The sequence below is a fragment of the Ursus americanus genome, chromosome 4 (genome assembly GCF_024610735.1).
Source record: "Ursus americanus isolate L20-20 chromosome 4, mUrsAme1.1.p, whole genome shotgun sequence".
Lineage (NCBI taxonomy): Eukaryota > Metazoa > Chordata > Mammalia > Carnivora > Ursidae > Ursus > Ursus americanus.
In genome coordinates this window covers 92,702,326-92,722,052 of record NC_142130.1, presented here as the reverse complement: position 1 = coordinate 92,722,052, position 19,727 = coordinate 92,702,326, and the positions used below count along the sequence as shown (strand labels likewise).

General features: G+C 42.5%; 1 protein-coding gene across 6 annotated transcripts in view; it reads right to left on the bottom strand.

Moving 5' to 3' along the window:
* Nucleotides 1–453: 453 nt before the first annotated feature.
* The window catches only part of KCNJ15 (potassium inwardly rectifying channel subfamily J member 15), an 87,085-nt gene continuing 67,811 nt past the window's right edge, over nucleotides 454–19,727 (bottom strand). For all 6 annotated transcript variants that reach the window (XM_045813542.2, XM_087861805.1, XM_087861802.1 and 3 more), the window contains one exon: nucleotides 454–18,980. In XM_045813542.2, the coding sequence (XP_045669498.1) occupies nucleotides 17,846–18,973 (1,128 nt within the window). In that variant the 5' untranslated portion in view covers nucleotides 18,974–18,980 and the 3' untranslated portion in view covers nucleotides 454–17,845. The remainder of the gene's footprint in view (nucleotides 18,981–19,727) is intronic.

Here is a 19,727-nt window from a genome sequence, read left to right as displayed (position 1 = left end):
CCTTTCTCCTACTGGCAGCATCCAGCACTCCACGATCTGCTCAGGCCAGTAGGAACAGAAGTAGGTGCATTAGGGCTTGGTGAGTACTGTACCTTCAACAGAAGGCAAACCGACTGTTCCATGAAAGGGGAGACAACTGCCTGTCTCCCCTTTGTGTCATACTTGGTCTCTTGGAACCTCAAACTGAGCTTTAGATGAAAACAGCTCTTTAGGACTTACATGTGAGTCTTCGCTTGGAACCACATCTCTGAAACAAAGATGGCGCTGGCATTCCCCCTGCACTCCTCTCCCTTTGCACCCACCACCTCTAAAACATTTTCCCTACCATCACTGGTCATGCGTCCACTCTTAAGCAGTCCATAAGCAACTCTCTTATCACATGTTTTTTAAAACAAAGAGTTTCCTGGAGAATGGTGGAGATCCATGCTGGTGGGTGATGTTAAGATGCCATGGTTCTTTTTTTTTTTTTTTTAAGATTTTATTTATTTATTTGACAGAGAGACAGCAGGTGAGAGAGGGAACACAAGCAGGGGAGTGGGAAAGGAAGAAGCAGGCTCCCAGCGGAGGAGCCTGATGTGGGGCTCGATCCCAGGACTCCGGGATCACTCCCTGAGCCGAAGGCAGACGCTTAATGACTGAGCCACCCAGGTGCCCCAAGATGCCATAGTTCTGCTTCATTCTCTTATGGCTGCTAGGGATACACAGCCTGACAGCTAGAGATGAGGGAACCTGGAGTGATCTGACACCACACTTTCTAGACTCCTCCAAGCTTGTCCTTATTGAACTTACCCACATTTCCCTGCACTTTCCAAGAGGTTTTTGAATAGACTCCTTTAGCACATTGTGACCGTGCACCTAACGGGTATGTAATTCTGGGCCCTAGAACTACCTAAAGTGTGACCTTTAACCCCAACCCACATTTTCTGGCATACAATTTTCCCAGACGTCCCCATTGTCTCCTTTCCCAAAGTTAGATGTTTGAAAATAAAAGTTATAAAGTATTTCTCAGACCTCCAAGAAATCTTATTAAACATCTTGATGAGTGGAATATAAAGAAGTTGAAATATGCAGATCAAATTCTCTTTAAAATACGCGAAGACTCATATAAATGTGGAGAAACACGCTTTACAGAACCATGATGTTGGTTTTTCTGAACCAAAAGCACTTGAACAAAATAGTTTGAGACATTCAGTAATTCCAAACTGTGGCTGGGCTCACCCATCCCTAATTTCAAGGGAAATTAAATCCATGTGTTTCTCATTCATTTACACTCAGCTCACCAAAATACTGTTCCATAAGAGCGACGGGACTACCAGGAAGCTGCCCAGGCTGTTTTTAAGCCATGTCCTCAGCTGGGAAGTGGGCCTGGCCAACGTCCCCTTGGATCAGCTTCTCCGGCGGCTGATATTCCACTTTGTGGAACCCACAAAGTCTTAACAGACTCAAAACTCTCTGAGGTAGCCTCGTAGAAATGTGAGGGCTTGGAGAGGTCAACAGACCAGGTCCCTGCCTCAGAGAAGACAGTTAGAGCCCTTGTTACTCCAGTTTGGTTCTGTCTTCCTTGCTAATCCGTTCTTATCAACAACAACCTTGCCCTTCAGGAAATGCCTCTTTCCAGCTGCCCTGACAGGCTCCTGTGCTATACTGGACACCGTCAAGGCTTCACTCAGATGCCCTTGGACACCGTCCCCAGTTCCCAACTTCTACAAGCTTTGCTGCTAGAGACTCACCCTGGGAGCTTGGAGTTCTCTTACCCTCAGTCCAGGCAGGAGAACCATGTATTGTAAGGAATAGTTATGTCAATTAAAATGGGTTTCTTTGGTGACTTATCTGGGTAGACACAGAATAACACAACAGAGAGGCATATGAAAGTAAAGAGGACTGATTATCCTTGCAGGTCCTGGAGGAGGGAGGCACAGCATGCAGCGGCCACATAGGCAGAACACCCGGGGAGTGGGCTCAACCAGGCAGGTGGGAAGCTCAGAGGGAATGCCACCCATGGACAAATGCCTTTAGTGGGGTCAGGTGGAGTACACCAGGGGGTTTTACTGGTGCATTTGAATGTCCCTAGGACACAGTCAGGGAGGACAAGGAAGGGAACTTGTGGCAGGGGCCAGCCTTATCACCCTGGTGCACCTGATCTCTTGGGTGGGGTACTCACAGCCTATTTGTGGGCATATTGAGACAACAGGAAAACAGGAAGTTTTAAAAATTTACAATCAAGAGGCTTCTTGGAGGGCAGATGATGAGCCCAGGGTGTCAGCTCTCTCCCTAGAAACTGACCCGATGGAAACGTTTGATAGGCCTCTAGAAAGAAACTCCAGAGTTTTCCCTGTCTTCTATCTCACCTAACAGTCTCCCTTACAGCAAGAATCTTTGATCAACACTCCATTCCATTGGTAGCAGGGATTGAAAGATCAGAAGTCCCCAGAATCTCATATCAAGGCTCTCTCACAGCCTGGGCTCTGGTCCGAGGAGACACTAGGGAAAAGCGTGGTGCTGATTCTGTTCTGACACAACACCAAGACTAGGGGAATGGAAGAGGGGTGAGGAATGTCAGTAGGCATTCTCAGCAAACTGCTCAAAGAGCAAACTGCCAACGGATGCCATGCTTTCAGGGGAACATGCCAAGATCACCACCATCTCGTGGATAAAGACTGACACATGGCAAGTGCTCAATAAATATTTGATGTTGAAATAGGAAAGCTCTCCACAAAGAATGACAAAGTGGGAAGATTCTTGGCACAGATCAGCAGCTCTGACTTTCAGGCCAGAACCTGTCACACTTGGAAAATGGTAGTTCTTTTGAGGAGAAGCCATAAAACACAATGATTACGTGAGCAATGCCTGGGGCTCACTCTGCCATTTCTGGGCATCAGCTGGTTGATCTTGGGCAAGTTCTGTAAACTCTCTGTGCTTTGGTCTTGACATTGATTGTGATGGGATAATAATAGTACCTGGCTTTGCACTGAGGATTAAATGAGAAAATTCCTGTGCAGCTGTGAGGACAGTATCCACACTTATATGCGCTTAATTAATACCAGATATGATTGTTATTGCTATTAAAGTCTCACAGATTGATAAGGCTGTATAGGAGAGGTTGTGGGACATGTCACAGCTCTACAAGAATGGAATTGGTGAGCCAATCACACATGAGAAAGGGATTTATAAAATGCTCCTTGACAGTATCTTATCTAGATTTAGTCAGGTAGTCTCAGGCTCCCTTAAGGGTAGAATTGGACTACCAGCTTCAGCATCATCTGGGAGCTGGTTACAAATGAAAAATCTCAGGACCCATGCCAAGTCTAGAGAATCAGAATTTTCATTTCAACTAGCTCCCAAGTGGTTAGCATGCACACTAATTCTTTAATCCTATTTATTGTGGCAAAATTAAGATATAATAACTTCATTCATTTAAGTTGTCCTGGTTGAGGTGTGTGTGTGTGTGTGTGTGTGTGTGAGTGTGAGTGTGCGCGCACACACGCACATGTGTGTGTGTATTTAGCTTATTGAGATATAATTGACATACAAAACAGCATACATTTAATACATACATCTTCATGAGTTTGGACACGTGCACACACATGATACCATCACCACAGCCAAAGTTCTAAACGTATCCATTATCTCAAAAAGATTTCCTTATGTCCTATTTTATGGAGATTTTTTTGTAAGACCACTTAATGTGAGATCTACCCTCTTAACATATTATAAATTTCAGAATAGTGTATTGTAAATTATAGGTTCTATGTCATACAACAGACCTCTAAGACTTCGTTTTGAGATATAAAGACTATGAACAATCATCACAACAAAAATTCTGAATATTTCCATCACCCCCAAGAGTTTCCTCATGCCCTTTTGCTTTATGTTTCTTTATCCACCTTTGACCCCAGGCAGCATCTGATTATCTTTCTGTTAGTATAGATTATTTGGGATATTTTAGAATTTTATATGGAATAAAACAGTATGTATTCTCTTTATCTGGCTTCTTTTTTGTTCCTCACAATGACTTTGAGATCCATCTATATTGTCTTCATCAGTAGATCATTACTTTTTATTGTGTTCCATTGTACAGGTAGGTTACATTTTGTTAACCCACTCACCTATTGATGAACACTTAGGCTGTTCACAGATTTTCTGGCTATTACAAATAAAGCTTCCATGAGCAATGATGTATATATGTCTTTGAGTGGATATAGGTTTTCATTTCACTTGGATAATGCTTAAAAATGGAATGATTGGGTCTCTGCTTGCCTGTAAATTAGGCATTTAACATTATGCTACATGTCCCTGGGCTTTGTTAACTTTTTAAAAAGTCTTTTTTTGGGGCGCCTGGGTGGCGCAGTCATTAAGCGTCTGCCTTCGGCTCAGGGCGTGATCCCAGCATTCTGGGATCGAGCCCCACATCAGGCTTCTCCACTAGGAGCCTGCTTCTTTCTCTTCCACTCCCGCTGCTTGTGCTCCCTCTCTCACTGGCTGTCTCTGTCAAATAAATAAATAAAATCTTTAAAAAAAAAAAAAGGTCTTTTTTCTCTCTTTTCTTTAGTTTGGATAATTCTGACATATTCAAGTTTACCTATCCTTTCCTTTTTCACTTTCATTCTGCTATCCAAGCCATTAGTAAATTTGTTATTTCAGATATTTCCCTTTTTCAGTTACAAATTTTCAGCTTGGTTCTTATTTATATATTCTATATCCCTAGTGAGTTTTCTTATTTTTTCATTCATCACCATCATATTTTCTCTACCTGATTGAGCAGTTTTAATATTTTGAGTCATCTTAGGGTCAACCTCTGTTAATTGTCTTTTCTCTTGAGTACAGTTCACGCTTTTCTGGTTCTTCTGGTTCTTTAATTTTTTTTTTTAAGATTTTATTTATTTATTTGACAGAGATAGAGACAGCCAGCGAGAGAGGGAACACAAGCAGGGGGAGTGGGAGAGGAAGAAGCAGGCTCATAGCAAAGGAGCCTGATGTGGGGCTCAATCCCAGAACGCCGGGACCACACCCTGAGCCGAAGGCAGACGCCTAACCGCTGTGCCACCCAGGCGCCCCTGGTTCTTTAATTTTGGACTGTATCCTGAACATTGTCAAGGACATGTAGCAGAGAATCTGAATTCTGTGTTCTTCTTATAAGGCGTGCTGATGCTTTTCTTTTAACAGGCAACAACTTGGCTAAGATTAAACTTCAAACTTGATCTCACCAGTGGTCATGCAGTGCCTGTGTTCTCAGTTTGGACTTTTTAGTCTGCCCCATGTGTGAATGGTTCAGTGGTCACCCACAGACTTTTCTAGATTTTATGAACAGAATTAGAGATTCCCATTCCATGCTCTCTCCTTAGATTTTTTTTTTTCCTCCTTAGATTTTTGCCACCCTCCAGTAACCCTGGTTGCCCTGGGCACCTTCTCTTTTCTCCTGGTGACTTTTCATACGAGTTTTAGTTGACCTATGATATACCACAACTGCAGTTGCCTTCGGGTAAGGCAGCAAAGATGGGAACTTCTCCCATGCCCGTTGCTTCCTGTGAGTTTCAACTCTCTTTAAGAGTTTACGTGCTTCTGTTCACTTTGTAGAATCCTTGGGTAATTGATTTTATGTATTCTTTTCCCAGCATATGTAGCTGTTATCTGTGGGAAATTAAATTTGTTACCTCAAATAGAACTATTGTTTGTGTACTTTTTATTTCATTGATTTCTGTGTTGTTTTTGATATTTCCTTCCTTCCATTTATTTTGGGTTCAATTTACTATTCTTTTTCTAACTTCTTGAGGCTAGAGCTTAAATCTTTGATTTTAGGCTTTTCTTCTCTAAAATAAAGACCTAAAGCTATAGAATTTCCTTTGAGCACTTTTGCTGATTCTATCTTTATTTAAATTTTTTATAGTTTGTCCATCACGGATTTTTTGCATTTTGATTTTAAAAAACATTGCTTCAAAATATTTGTCTTGATTACTTAGCCTTTCAGCACCTCTTACATTTAGCACCCAAGGCAAATGTCTCATTATCTTACCTCACCCCACCCTAGTATTATCAGAAGAATCCCTGTTGAGTCACTTATCTAAGTGACCCAAGGTCTGGAAACAGCCCAGTTGCAAGGCCTGGCTCTGGAGATACAGCTGGGCAATTGTGGACTGTTATCTAGAGGCGTGGTAAGTTCAGTCACGTGACAGGGAAACCTTCTGAGAGGTGGGAGCTCTGCGTTATGGGGAGTCAATAAAGTGGCCAGGAGCCCTTATTAGGGATATCATAGACATTGTCAGGAAAGCTATTCATATAAGGCAGTGAGCAGACCTAGCAGGACTTGGCCAGGGACATCCCAGACAAAGGGAAAAGCATAACCAAAAGCCTAGAGGCTAGAAAGAGGAGGAAGCATTCAAGGAATTGCAAATGGTTCAGAAAGTTTGAAGACAGAGTGCAAAGCAAAGGGATGACAATGCAGGAGGTTATCGGGAGCTACACCTCAGAAAGCCATCAGTCCCATGTTAGGACACTTGACTTTTATTTTGAAGAGTCAGGTTTGGTGTGAGGATGTAATATGATCAGATTTTACTGTCATGTATTCTAGAATGACCACCCTGAGTACAATGTGGTTGGTGGATTGGAAGGGAAAAAGACTAGATACAGTGCAGCCACTGCAAAACTTTATGGAAAAACCAGATGAGGAAAATGGCTGCCTAAGTGAAGGGTGGAGCGATAGAATGAGACCCATGTCTGGGTGCCGTGGACAGGGACTGGCAATGGATTAGATGCTGGTGGAGAGAGGTGGGAGAAGCAAGGTGGGTCTCAGGTTTCCAGCACTGGAGGAGGAAATGGTTTAGGAATGAAAACAATGTATAAGGTCATCATTCTCAGAACATGTGATGCCACTTGATTCAGCAAAATGATGCAATTCCAAGAACCCAGCAGGTGTCCCTTAGCTTCTAAACTGATGGTCCCTGTAGAGCTGACTCCATTAAGCATGCCTTAATTGAAAGAAGGGTTTTCCCTAGCCTTTGTGGTAGGAGACACAAAATGCCAAAAAATTATAGACACGGACTTATGAAATGCATCTAAAAATCAAGTACTTTCAAGTCTTGGGAAATCAGCAAGCTCTTCGTGATAACAGTAGGGGTGGCGAAGAGCCCAGTATATGATGAACTTGTAGAGGCTACAGCTAGCCTCTGACTATTTGAAAACCAGTGTCAAAAAGTCCTCCTGTGTATGAAGCAGTGGAGACGATTCCTAGGAAGAAGACTTTTTGTTGTCTACGCTGAGAACCAGAAACCCTCTCAGAAGGAGTGTCTAGGAGTGTGCCCTGCCATAGCTTGCACACTGCTGTGATCAAATCACCACAGAACATCTGCCAGAGGTCTGCTTTGTCTGTCTGTCATGCAGCACTGGGAGATCTAGGGCAGCCACTATAACCGAGGGGATCCTTCATCTCATCCAAGGAAGAGAATAAGAGGAGGGTTGAGTATAGACAAGCTGGTGATGAAGTCGATAGGAAAGAATAGTGTTATAGGTTGAATTGTCCCTTCAAAAAGATGTGTGGAAATGACAGTCTAAATTAACCTAAGGCTTAGATTCCAGGATGCATGATTTCCATGAACTTCCTCCAAATAAATAAAATACCTTTGCAAAAAAAAAAAAAAAAAAACATGTGGCGGTCCTAACTTCTAGTACTTCAGAATGTGACCTTATTTGGAAATAAGGTCTTTATAAAGATTATCAAATCAAAATGAGCTCGTTACGTGGCCCCTAATTCAATATAACTTGTGTCCTTAAAGAAAAGGGAAAGACACACATTGAGAAGAGACAGTATGAAGACACAAGGAGAGGCCATGTGAAGACAGGGCAGAAGTTGGAGAATTGTGGCCACAAACCAAAGAATGTCAGGGGCTCCCAGAAGCTGGAAGAGGTCAGGAAGGAAACTGTCCTACAGGTTACAGAGGGAGCACAGCCCTGACCACTGATTTCAGACTTTTGCCTCCAGAATCGAGACAACAAATTTCTGTTGTCCTAAAGACCAAGTTTGTGAAAGTTTATTATAGAAGCCCCAGGAAAAGAATACGAAGAGCGTGGCTCTTTCAGGAAACTGCTTTTAACTCCTTAGAGCAAGGAATGTTGTCAAATCAATCGTAAGGTGGAGGTCATAGCACTGCAAGGATGTGGCTTTGTAATCAGGTGATTATTAAAGTGTCTGGCTTGGCTGAGCAAATATTAAGTGAAGCAAGGAACCCCTTATTCTGTCAGTAAACTACACACCAAGTCTGGAAGGGTGTGGCTTGCCTTCTGGCCTCCCAGCTTTGCCTTAGGGAGCACTGAAGCATGAGCTCTGCTTTCCAGCTCTGACTCCTCCTACTCAGGGAAAGTGAAGATGTGATGGGCCATTGGGTCCTTGACCCTGGTCCTCCTCGCTTTGAACTCTTCTTTCCGGGGAAGAAGCCACAATATTTTACCCAGTACCATTTCTATCTCAGCCAGCCTCTTTGTGCTGGAGTTCTAGCCTTAGGTTTTTTGTTCCAGAAATAAGATTTGCTTTGCTTTTCTTCTTCACTGACTCCCTCTTAGGGACAGGGTTCTGGTCCTGATTTGGAGAACCTGGGCCTGCTCCTGAAACTTCACTCTCTTGATCTCGTCCTCTGTTGTGGATTCATACCACCCTTCCCTCCCATTTGCCCATGAAATGGGGAGATTTGCAGACCTGTCTTCCCTGGTGTCGGGACCCATCCTTCGGAACTTCCCTCTGCAGTCAGCTTCTAGGAATTCCCTTGTGATCTTGTGCTTCTAGCTTTTCTTGGTGTCTAGGTCCTAATCACTCCCACTCCATGGTCATTATTACAGCAGTGATGGCATGTGCTGGGGCCATTCATTTGCCCCCAACAGGCCCCATCTACTCAGTATCAGATTCCAGAGAGGTCTGCTGATTCTGTAGTGTTTGCTCATATCTACAAAGCTCTCTTTGTCTCTTGCTCAATTAGCCAAGATCTTGAGTGATTATCCCCACCTTACAGTTCCACTGAAGATCCCAGTTTCAATCCTTACAGCTCAGGTCTGTAGAAGTCAGCAAAATAACCACATGGAAACATACTGCTCCATCCTCAGTAGGCAACTCTTGAGCAAAATCCTTGATTATCTGTGGTGTTCTTCAGCATTAATTCAGCACTCATGGGCCAGTTCTGTGGTGATACAGCAACTCAACCATGCTTTTGTTTTCACTTGGCAAAAACACTTGAGGGCCAAGCAAATGCTGCTTTGCTCCAAAAACATCAACCACTAAATCCCCTGGGTTCCTTTGAAGGCCTTGTGTAAGGGCCCACCCGGGATGCAGGATAGAGCCTGGGGAAGAAGACAGGCTTTCACTGTGGTCAGCCCTGGGTTTTACTTCTGGCTCTATCACTTACTAACTACGCAACTTTGGGCAAGTTACTTAATTTCTCTGAGCCTCCGTTTTATCTTCTGTAAGATGGGGCTCCTAGCAATGCTTACCTATGTTGAGATAGGATGCAATTATTCATTATGACAATGAATATGAAGAACTTTGAAAGAAGCAAGGTACATTTGCTTGGTCACCATGACCTTCCTTCAGGATTTCTTGATTCTGGCCACTCCCACATCTATTCTTTGGCTGTTTGTCCCTACTTGGATGAGCAACAGGGCTGTGGATTCTGTTTCAGTCTTGGCGAGTGGCATCCATACCCCTCTGTCCTTTCCTTCCAGGATGATTGCTGCATGTCATTCATTTCTGCCTTCTAAATCCTTATCCTGTGTGCTCAGCTCCTGAATAATGGGCCCCTGGCCGCAGGCTAGGCCCTCATGGAATTCATCCAGACTCCCAGCCTTACGCTTTCCCTGAGTGATCCATTCTGCCCAATTTTGACCTATACCCCATAGACATCAGCTCTGTAATGACATTCCATGTTGTAAATTGAGCGGAACGTACACGAGAGCAGGAAGGAAAACTGTAGATGACTGCACTGGCTTGCTAGTCACTGGGTGAGGCTCTGTACCTCAGTGAGCAGTGGGGTCCTTCTCCTGTAAACTATAGGTGATCAGACATGTCCTACCTCCCTCACCAGGTATATAATGGACTAGTAAATGTTCGACATTGTTGAAGTGTTCAGAACTCTACAAGCATAGTATGGTTTGTTCTCTGCAAATTCAAGACATGGCCGGAAGTCATAAAGCATGTGTGTGTGTGTCGGGGGGGTGTTGTATGAGCAGAAGAAGCATACTGACAATAGAACATATGCTATGACACGCTTCATGTGTAGCAGGTCAACCAGATGCACTGGGTGGAGGGGTAAAGAAAAGCACACAATGTTCTGTGTGTCCTGGGATCGAGCCCCGCATCGGGTTCCCTGCTCAGCGGGAAGCCTGCTTCTCCCTCCCCCATGCCCTCTGCTGTGTTCCCTCTCTCACTGTCTTTTGCTGTCTCTCTCTGTCAAGTAAATAAAAAAAAAATATTTAAAAAAATCACACGTAAAGGGAGTTTATAAGAATGTGTGCTACCAAGAGCAAGAGTTTCTGACAGATTCAGAAAGGCTAACGAAGAAATACAGAAAGCGGTCCTTGGGTGAAAATACATTTGGGACATTCAGATATGCTACAGGCTAGGCACTGTAAGGGGTATGTTAAACTCAAGTAAAGATATAGAAAATTTGGCGAAACAACTCAAATGAGTAAGAATTTCCAGGAAGAATATGGACTTTTGCATGAAACATTAAACCATTAAACTTGTTTGTCTGACATTTTTGAAGGCAGGTTACCAAAACCCAGGATTTCTGAGAAGAGAAATGACAGCTGCCAGGATGCCTTGTTTTCAGCCCAGAAGCAAAACTTCCCATGCTGCTGTGACAAATGCCCGTATTCACTGCCCCAGGGATATGGTGTGGTGAAGGCAAAGCTATCTTATGTCTTCAATTCTTGGCCAAGGTGACCCCACGAGGGCAAACAAATCCTTGAATAATGGCATCAAAAAAAAATATATATATATATATGGGTCTGAGAAATTCAGTGCAAATTGAAATTAGTAAAATGTTGCCTGCTCCCAAGCCTCATTACTTGTTCTAAATTACTGTGCACTTTCTGGAAAACATTTTGTTTTCTTGCCCAGACAGCATCCTCAGTTTGACTTCTTACTGTATGCACCAGTCTTTTTTATTTCCAAGTGTCATGTTCTTGCTCAAAGAACAGAGTCTTGCCACCACTGAGAACACTAGAGTGGATGAACCAAGGTCCCAAAAGAGAAGGTTCCAAAGAGAAACCTGTAGCAGGTTTGGAGCTATGGCTACTACTCTTTTGTATGTGTGTGTGTGTGTGTGTGTGTGTGTGTGTGTGTGGTTTCCCCAGCAAGGTGATTCCAGGACAACAGCTGTCCCCAGTGCCCATCTCTGCTGTGTGGCTTTTAATAGTTGTGTTGTTCCACGGTTACCCCCAGACTGATGCTTTTAAGGATTATGTAACCATGTGTTTTCTTTCTTTTAATCCATCAAAGTAAAGAGCAATGGAACATAAGGCACATTGGTAAGGGATGAGGTGCCGAAAGAACGTTGTTAAATAGCTACTTGATCTTTAATCAGTGACGAAAATGAACTGGTCGCTAGAGCACCGAGGCAAAAGAAAGAGATGAGACAGGGGTTTCATTTTCTTTTCTTTGATTAAAAAGGAAGGAAAATACATTCTTTCAGGCCCTTACAGACAATCCCATCTTCGCAAGGTTTTAGGACCTACTCAGTCCCAAATTAATGTAGTTGCTGTCATCGGAAACAGCCTCTGAGCTCTCCAAGGAAATACTAGATCCTTCTTCACCAGAACCCCCTGGTGACACCATTACCATTCCAGTGAAATGCAAAGCAACTCAAGACCCTAAAATGAGCTTTACTGTATTTGCTATTGTTTCACAGACTAGAAGGATTCCGTATATAAACAGGAAAAGGAGGAGATACCTAGGAAAACAAGAAATGCCTTGACGAATAGAGGTGCGGGTTTCTGGAAGATGAAAGTACATATTTTGAGTTGATTGGTCATAGTCTGTTTGGGCTTGGTGGTGTCAGAGTTTACGTATCAGTTAGTGTGAGATTTCCAACATTCACCAGTAGTAACTCAATTCTGAGAAATGTAAGTCACGATTCTGCTTAGACAAAGCCAAGCGTAAGACCAGTTCAGAAGTCAGAGGGAAGCAAGGGCAATCACCTTGTGACACAGTGGAACAATCGGGCGTAGGGTCGTAGGGCTGTACGTAGCAAGAGACTGAGGCGAGATCGAGATTTCGCTATGCGCGTACTGCCAGGGTTTGTAAGTTGTGGGACTGTTTGCTTATAAAGTCTCCATGTCATTTGGAATTTTGATCTCCATAACATTCTCGTGGATTTGATTTAGTGCTATTTTGGAGTGGGTCCTTTTGGAATGGAGATGTCTGTTTACCAAAGCATACTTTTTGTAACTTACAATTCCATGACACCCTACAGAAATAATTCTTCCAAAATAGATCCAAGTTGGCTATTATCCTGCCTTCCTGTCCTGCCTGCTATTTAATACTCTGTCAGCACACACACACAGCTTCCTCTGGTGATCTGGAAGTTTGTTTTTGTAAAAAGTCCCTGATAGAGTCATACTTCCTGCAATGATTTGATTTAATACAACATCCTTAATCCTAAGATTTGATTGCAGATGAAAGAGTATAGTTAAATTACAGTGAATAAAAAGAAAAATCACTCTTTTGAACTCCCCTCCAATCACCTTCTTGGAAGCTTTTTAGTTTTTCCATAATATTGAGGACATTCGCAATAATAACAATAATAGTAATGATAAGCTAAGAGGTCATATTTCCGAGCTCAGAATCAAGAGCTTCTGATTTATTTTATTATTAATTATTATTATTATTATTTTAGGGAATAGGTACTTTTTAATCAATTGTGGTTGCTTCCTTGAAGTCTAATTTTGAGTGGGTTCCACCTTTACTTGAATATTTTTGAGGGGTGAAATTGGGTGTCTTCAGGGGGTGGGAATGCCTGGATACTAGGTATGGTTTGGCCTCGAATGAAGCAAAGCCCCCGGTGAAGTGAAGTACCCATCATGAAGTGGGGGCTGCCAAGCAAAAGCTGGTGATGGACTCTCCGGTTGACTCCCCCATCTTTGGCTTCGCCCACCCAGCGGTCATTGGGAATCCATCCTAACCATCAGCCTGATTCTCTAGCACGGGTTGGGAACCAGGACTCCTGTATACCATGTGGCAGAGGGCTTTGAACCCATTATTCTAGGCCTTTCCTCGATAGACAGCCTCAAAGAACATGCTGTTTTGTGCTGCACAGACTGTATCAAGAACCTCCGTGTTTTGCTGAAATTTACTTCTTTAATGGAGCAAGCCAGGGAAATATCTTTCTGGAATACTCCCTTTCCTTACTGCCAGTTGTATGAAAACTGTTGCTTCCAAATGAAGGGACATTTGTTTGCTGCTCTTCTAGAGATGGGCATAGTTTAGGATTATGTAAGTACTCTCTGCAGGGGTGTCAGACTTAGCAACTAAAAATACAAGACATTAAATTTGAAATATTTTCTAATTGGCTGTGCAATGTTGTAATTTTTTTTTTTTGGAAGGGGGAATGAATACAGGACATTTACGGCATCTTAATAAAGTCCCTACAGGATGCAGGACAAAAATCATTAAATACAAGACATATCCTGTAGACACAGCATGCCTGGCATTCTTTGCTCTGGTTTTATCATTATTATTCAGAGTTACATGGCTTTACCTACACATATGACGTCTTTGGCTTTTGTACTCCTGTATCATTAGGTCCTTTGACTGCCACAATCAATTATTGTAATTTAATTAGGAATTAACTAGCTACTGCAATTTTCAGCTGTTTCTTGGTTTTCTATTTCCTATACAACGGCAACATACCAATTAAAAAATAAAAATCCTTGTCCCTAAATTTTGGCCACCTAAATGTTCCCAAATTACTAATTTGACTTAATTCTTCTTAATCCACAGGATCATTTGATTTGGTAGAGTAGAGAACAAAGATGAAGAAGGGCCAGTGAAGCGCGTGTGAAACAGAAAGGAAATTGAGCTCGGCAGAACTGGCAGAAGATACAGCTGAAATGGACTGGCTGAAGCCTTATTTCTGCCTCCTGTTTCTTTTCCACTGAGTATTCATCGGAAAACTTTGGTGAAAAAGTTGGACTTCAGCCATCAGTGTTTCTTAAAGGCTAGAAAATTGCTGTCCACAGGCCCAAAGAGGGGTGGGCGGCCCATTCTGAGTAAAGATAAACTGAAGTTCACAGAGGGTGAAATGTAGGTAGTTAATCAATTGGGAGTGAAATGTTAAACTTTAGACTTTCAAGTGTGTCTTCCCAGAGGAAGAAAGCTAAGTGCATCTTGGACCTATCCAGAGTCAAATGCTGGAATTCAAGTGCACACCACAGAACATGGAAACCAGGAGTTGACATGCTAACATTTCATTAAAAAAAAAACACCATCCCAGTAGGCTTTGATAAAATAAATTGCATTCAAAATGACTTGCTTCAAATGTTTAACAGGCAAAGAAAATTCTAGCAAGAATGAAAAACCAAGATTGAGAGACTAGCAGTCTTCATGATGCCACGCGGTCAAATGTCTGACCCTTTGACTATAGTGACAAAATACAGAACCAAACCCAAAGGTGAGGATGATTCTTTACTGAGCTACCAAGGCAAAGGCCTAGAGCCTTCTTTGCTTTTTGACTCTCTTTCCTTCTTTCTCCAGATGACATGAGCACTGAGGATCCAACCAAGGGAGAAAGAATCATACAGGAGTAGAAGTGTCACTTATTTATATATCTTAATTTACATTTAATGGTATCAAAATCACCGTCAATTAAAATAGAAGATTCAATTCAAAGAAAAATCAAATGAATCATTGTTTAAAGTCATCTCAAATCTGGTCCACTGGTTCACGGCATTTTTCACTTTAAGCCAGTTATTTTACATTTCTGGAGTGCCGTCTGCTGCTGTGATTTCCCCTTGTGTGAGGAAGGGAACCAACATGTGACTCCGCCCCAACTCCAAAGGGGTCTTCTTGGGAGGATCAATGAGTGAATCTTGGCTATGCTGTGTGGGACCACCGACGACCAGGTACCAGGCACGTACAATATATTTTCTTATTGAAAGAAGACACAGCTTGCAGATTTACACTGATTTGCTGCTATTTATTTTGCGGTTTTTCAAACGGAACGGGGCATTCTTGAGTGGTCTAACTGAGAAGACCTGATGCATTGGAAATGTTTCAAAATGCAAAAGCCTTTTTGGGTCAACAACATTCCATTAGTTTGATTACTTCTTCGTTAGCTGTTGAGCGTGAGTCTGTTGCCGTCAGAAGACTGCCCAGATGTAATCAAACAAGTTTGCCACCTCCATCTTTTGTGAGTATGTTAACACCGGAGTATTGTGTACAAAGTAATAATAAGTAAGGCAATGCTAACTTTCAAACCAGATGCAAGTTTAGAACTATTTACAGAATATTATATTACAATATGATTTATTGACTTATACGAGTTTTGGCTTTTAAGATACTGCATATTTGTTTTGCGTATAGTGCAAAAGATCAAATGATCAAGTCCTCCAGATTTGGCTGAAATAGTTATGCTAAATGAATAAACCAAAGATTTCTCCATCTCACGCTACATCAGTGTACCAAATACAATGTAAGTATGGAGATTCCTAATCTTGATCACATTCAAATTAGCACTGATGTAAATCGCGTAAAGAATTTAATAGTGCAACAGAAAACCTGTAAACATGCCTCTGGCATTATTTTCCTGTCGATTATAGCACAATAGACAAAAAAAAAAAAAAAAAAACACCCCACATATAATAACTAAAAGAGCTAATGTCTAACTAAACTAACACAATTTCTTTTAAGAAATTAAAACAATCTGCCATTAAATTATCAACAGAATGAGAGAAAAAATTCCTGAATAATAAAAGAAAAAGCCTCTCGTGCATTGAAATTGCCCCTTCAACCTCTAGAACCAACTTTACCCCGGCTGTTCTTACATCTGTGTTAGATGGTCGGCTCCAGGTCAGAGGTATCAGCCACATCTTCTCTTCCATGGAAGGACATTTGAAAATGTGTAAGCATAAAGATAGGACCACATTTGCTTTAATCCATAGCATCATTTCACTGATAACCTGAATCCAGATTCATGTCCCCTTTTTCTGAGCCCCAATGTCCCCATTTTTATAGAATAAAACATATGTGAGCGTATTGTCGAGGACTTGCTCTCTTAATGGCAAATGTCTTTCAACTTCCACAATTATGCTTGAAAAGCCAGGGTGTGCACGCATGTGTGCGTGTGCCTGTGTGCACATGTATGTGGGCTCACGTGGACGTCTATGCAGTGCCGACCCACCTACAGTCACGTTCTTCTTGCGTGAATACACAAGTCTGTCCTGGTTTGAATGAAATGAGAATTCACTCTCTACACAGACAGCCAATCCCCACCCATGTATATTCTTTGCCCTAAAGAAATGTGGCTCCTGGCCCCTAAGCTCTGCCAGGAGCAAAATGTTACCCTGTACCACTTGGCTGCATGAGATTTATTTAAATACTGAGCGCATTCTTCACATAGCATCAGATTTTCAAATTTGGTTCATGCTTCAAGGAATCACCTGTATATGAATTCATTAACCTCAGCTGTTCTTGTTCCTCATGGCCCCGTCCAACCCTGTGGACGTCAACATCTGAGCAAATTTCCGATTATAATGTGACTTCATTTTTCTTTTGTGCTAACTCTAGTCAACAAGCATGTGCTTGGCATGAGTGAGACAACCATTGCTCTCGAGCAATTTTTCTCAATCTTGGGATATCAGTGGCAGTTCCTCGGCAGACAAGGTATTTTAATAGACAAGGAGCGAAATGGCTGATAAGACTATTGGCCCATAATAATAAGCTGCAGAGAGAAGGACAGGTCTGGAGGCCATGTGGGTTTGGGACGCAGAGGGCGCTGTGGCTTCAGGAAGTTCCCTGGAAAACTTTCCAGAGTGGACATTTTTCAGACTTTCATTTGTATACATATGACTTGGCGGTCTCGTGAAGATACAGGCTCTGGCTCTCTAAGTCTGGGTGAAGCCTGAGAGTCTATATGGCTAATAAGCTCCCAGATGGTGTTGATGCTGCTGGTTTGTGACCTAAGGTTTGAATAGAAAATGGCTAGCACATTCCAACAAAAAATTACTGTGGACAAAAGAGTCAATTCCATTTGTATATGTTTTCACAACTGTTAAGTCCTGATTTGTTCAATTTCACTGTGTACAATTAAACCTGATGAAAACAGGTAAGAATGGAATTATTATTTTTGTGAGCACAGGGTCCCCTCGACTCTATTACCAGATAGCCTCCAATAAAGATAATATTTTCTGCTTGAAAAGAGGGTGTTGTGAAGCAATGACAAAAGGGATACTGAACTGCATTTCAACTTTCGTCTATAACGTCTTTCATACCTGTTTTGAATAAATACCTTAAGTTATAGCTGATATCCAGTATAGAAATGCATTTCCTTTCAAAACCAGCATTGCTAAATGCCTGTCCACCCAGAATGACATATTTCAATTGTCCTACACCAAGGTTTTGGAAATATAGCCCCGTATTAGAAAATAGGAATTTTGAGAGTGTGCTTCAGACAAAGCATTTTAAAAAGGAACCTTCTCAAAGGTGGAAATGCTTGCTCAGGCACCAGATCAAAGGGAAAAAATGGATTTTATATGTCTGCATAGTTTTTTAGAGTGAATCCACACAATTTCATTTTCACAGTGACCTTTGCATTCGAAGGGAGCTCAGACGTGGAAACAGCTCACAGAGTTAAACCCGGGGCGACCACCGCCATCAGACGTTGCTCTGTTGTAACAAAAGTGTTCTCAGTTCCCTCTCCCTCTGATCCTCCTGCCTATACTTCTCCTCAAGTTTCTGCTTCTCGGAATCCGCGCAGTAAAAGGTACAATCTGGGCTCTTTCGGATCTGTTCAAACTGACTGAAATCAGCCACATACTTTCCATTTTTTGAGAGAGAAACCACAGGCACGAACTCGAAGCCCCAGTAGATCTCCTCTGGAATATAAGACGTGCGGCTCTGGCATACAGCGCTGGTGGATTCCACAGTGGCATTGAGGAGGACCACGAGCTCGAACTCCTTCTCCTTCAGGTTTTGGGGTGTGAGATCTCTCAGGGGGCTTGTCTCATCCAGTACGTGGTAGAATGTCATGGGCAAAATGAGGAAGGGGCTCTCCGAAGAGGAGTCCACGTGGAATTTGACGGTGGCTTGGTTGAGCAGAATCCGTTCCCCCTCCTTAGTGACGTGGGTCTGGAGGAGCTTGCCGGAGAGCTGGCACTGAATCAGAAGGCTCTTCCTCATGTTGGCCACCTGAATCACCAAGCACAGCTTCCCATTCTGCTTGGTGATGACCGCGCAGTGGCTGAACTTGATGGTCTCTGCCCGCTTTTTGGGTCTGGCGATCTTGGCCAGAAAGGTGCCCGTGATGAAGATCTCAATCAAGGTTGTGATGACCAGCTGAGCAACCAACAGGAAAATGGCATGAGGGCATTCTTCCGTGATGGAACGGACTCCGTAGCCAATGGTTGTCTGGGATTCCAGGGAAAAGAGAAACGCTCCAGTGAGAGAGTCCACTTTCATGATGCAGGGGGTGTGATTCGAAACATCCTCCCGCAGTTCTAAATCCCCATGAATAAAGGCAATGGCATAGTAGATCACTCCGAAAAGGAACCAGGTCATCACAAACGTGGCGGCGAACAGGGTGAGCTTGTATCTCCACTTCATGTCGATGACGGTCGTCCACAAGTCTTGAAGGTAGAGTAAGTATATGCCATCCACTTTGTCAATTCTCACGTTGCTGTGCCCACTCTTGGACATGACTCGGGGTCTGCTGGTCTTGAGTCCAGCTCCTGCAGTGTGCTTCACCAGGGGAGCACTGGACATGCCGATGTGAATGGCGTCCATTGTCAGGCTGTGAGAACCACCCAAGGAAATAGCAAAGAAAGATGTTCCATTACTGTCACATGTAGCAGAACATCCAGAAAACAGAAATAGGATAATCACGTGAAATACGTAAGAATGTATACAGACGTATGTAAGACAGGAGTATTTGGAAGGCAAGGTTGGTCTACTAGTACTTGAGGAAGATGGGAGGGTGGAATGGGGAGCATGGATTCTGGAGACAAGCCAACCTGGGCTAAATGCCAACTCTCCAATTTGTTTGCTGTGTGACCTGGGGCAAGCTATTTAACTTGTCTGGATCTCAGCTCCCTAATCTGTGAAATGGGAGTACAACCTACTTCTCAGGTTTTTGCGATAGTTAAATGAGATCATAGCTAGAGAGCCAAACAAAGCCTTATGCTCAAAAAATGATGCCAATCTTCTCATTGCGAAATCACACTCACATGCACCTAATCCACTGAGTATTATGAATATTTACGTATAGTCAGCAAGCACAGATTTCCAATTCTAGAAAATTTACACATAAGTTGAGCATAGGGTCAGTACTGATATAACTAAAATGTACTATCTATAAGATAATTTTGATATAGCAATAGAGAATATTAATACAAATTTTTAAAAGTTCAGTAATATTAATAAAATCTTTAAAAACTTACCCTTTCGTGTGACATTCTCTGCAACAGAAATTCATTCCCCCCTCCATCCAATGAATAATTTAGAACCCATGACCTCTTTAGTTCTTGAAGACATTAGAAAG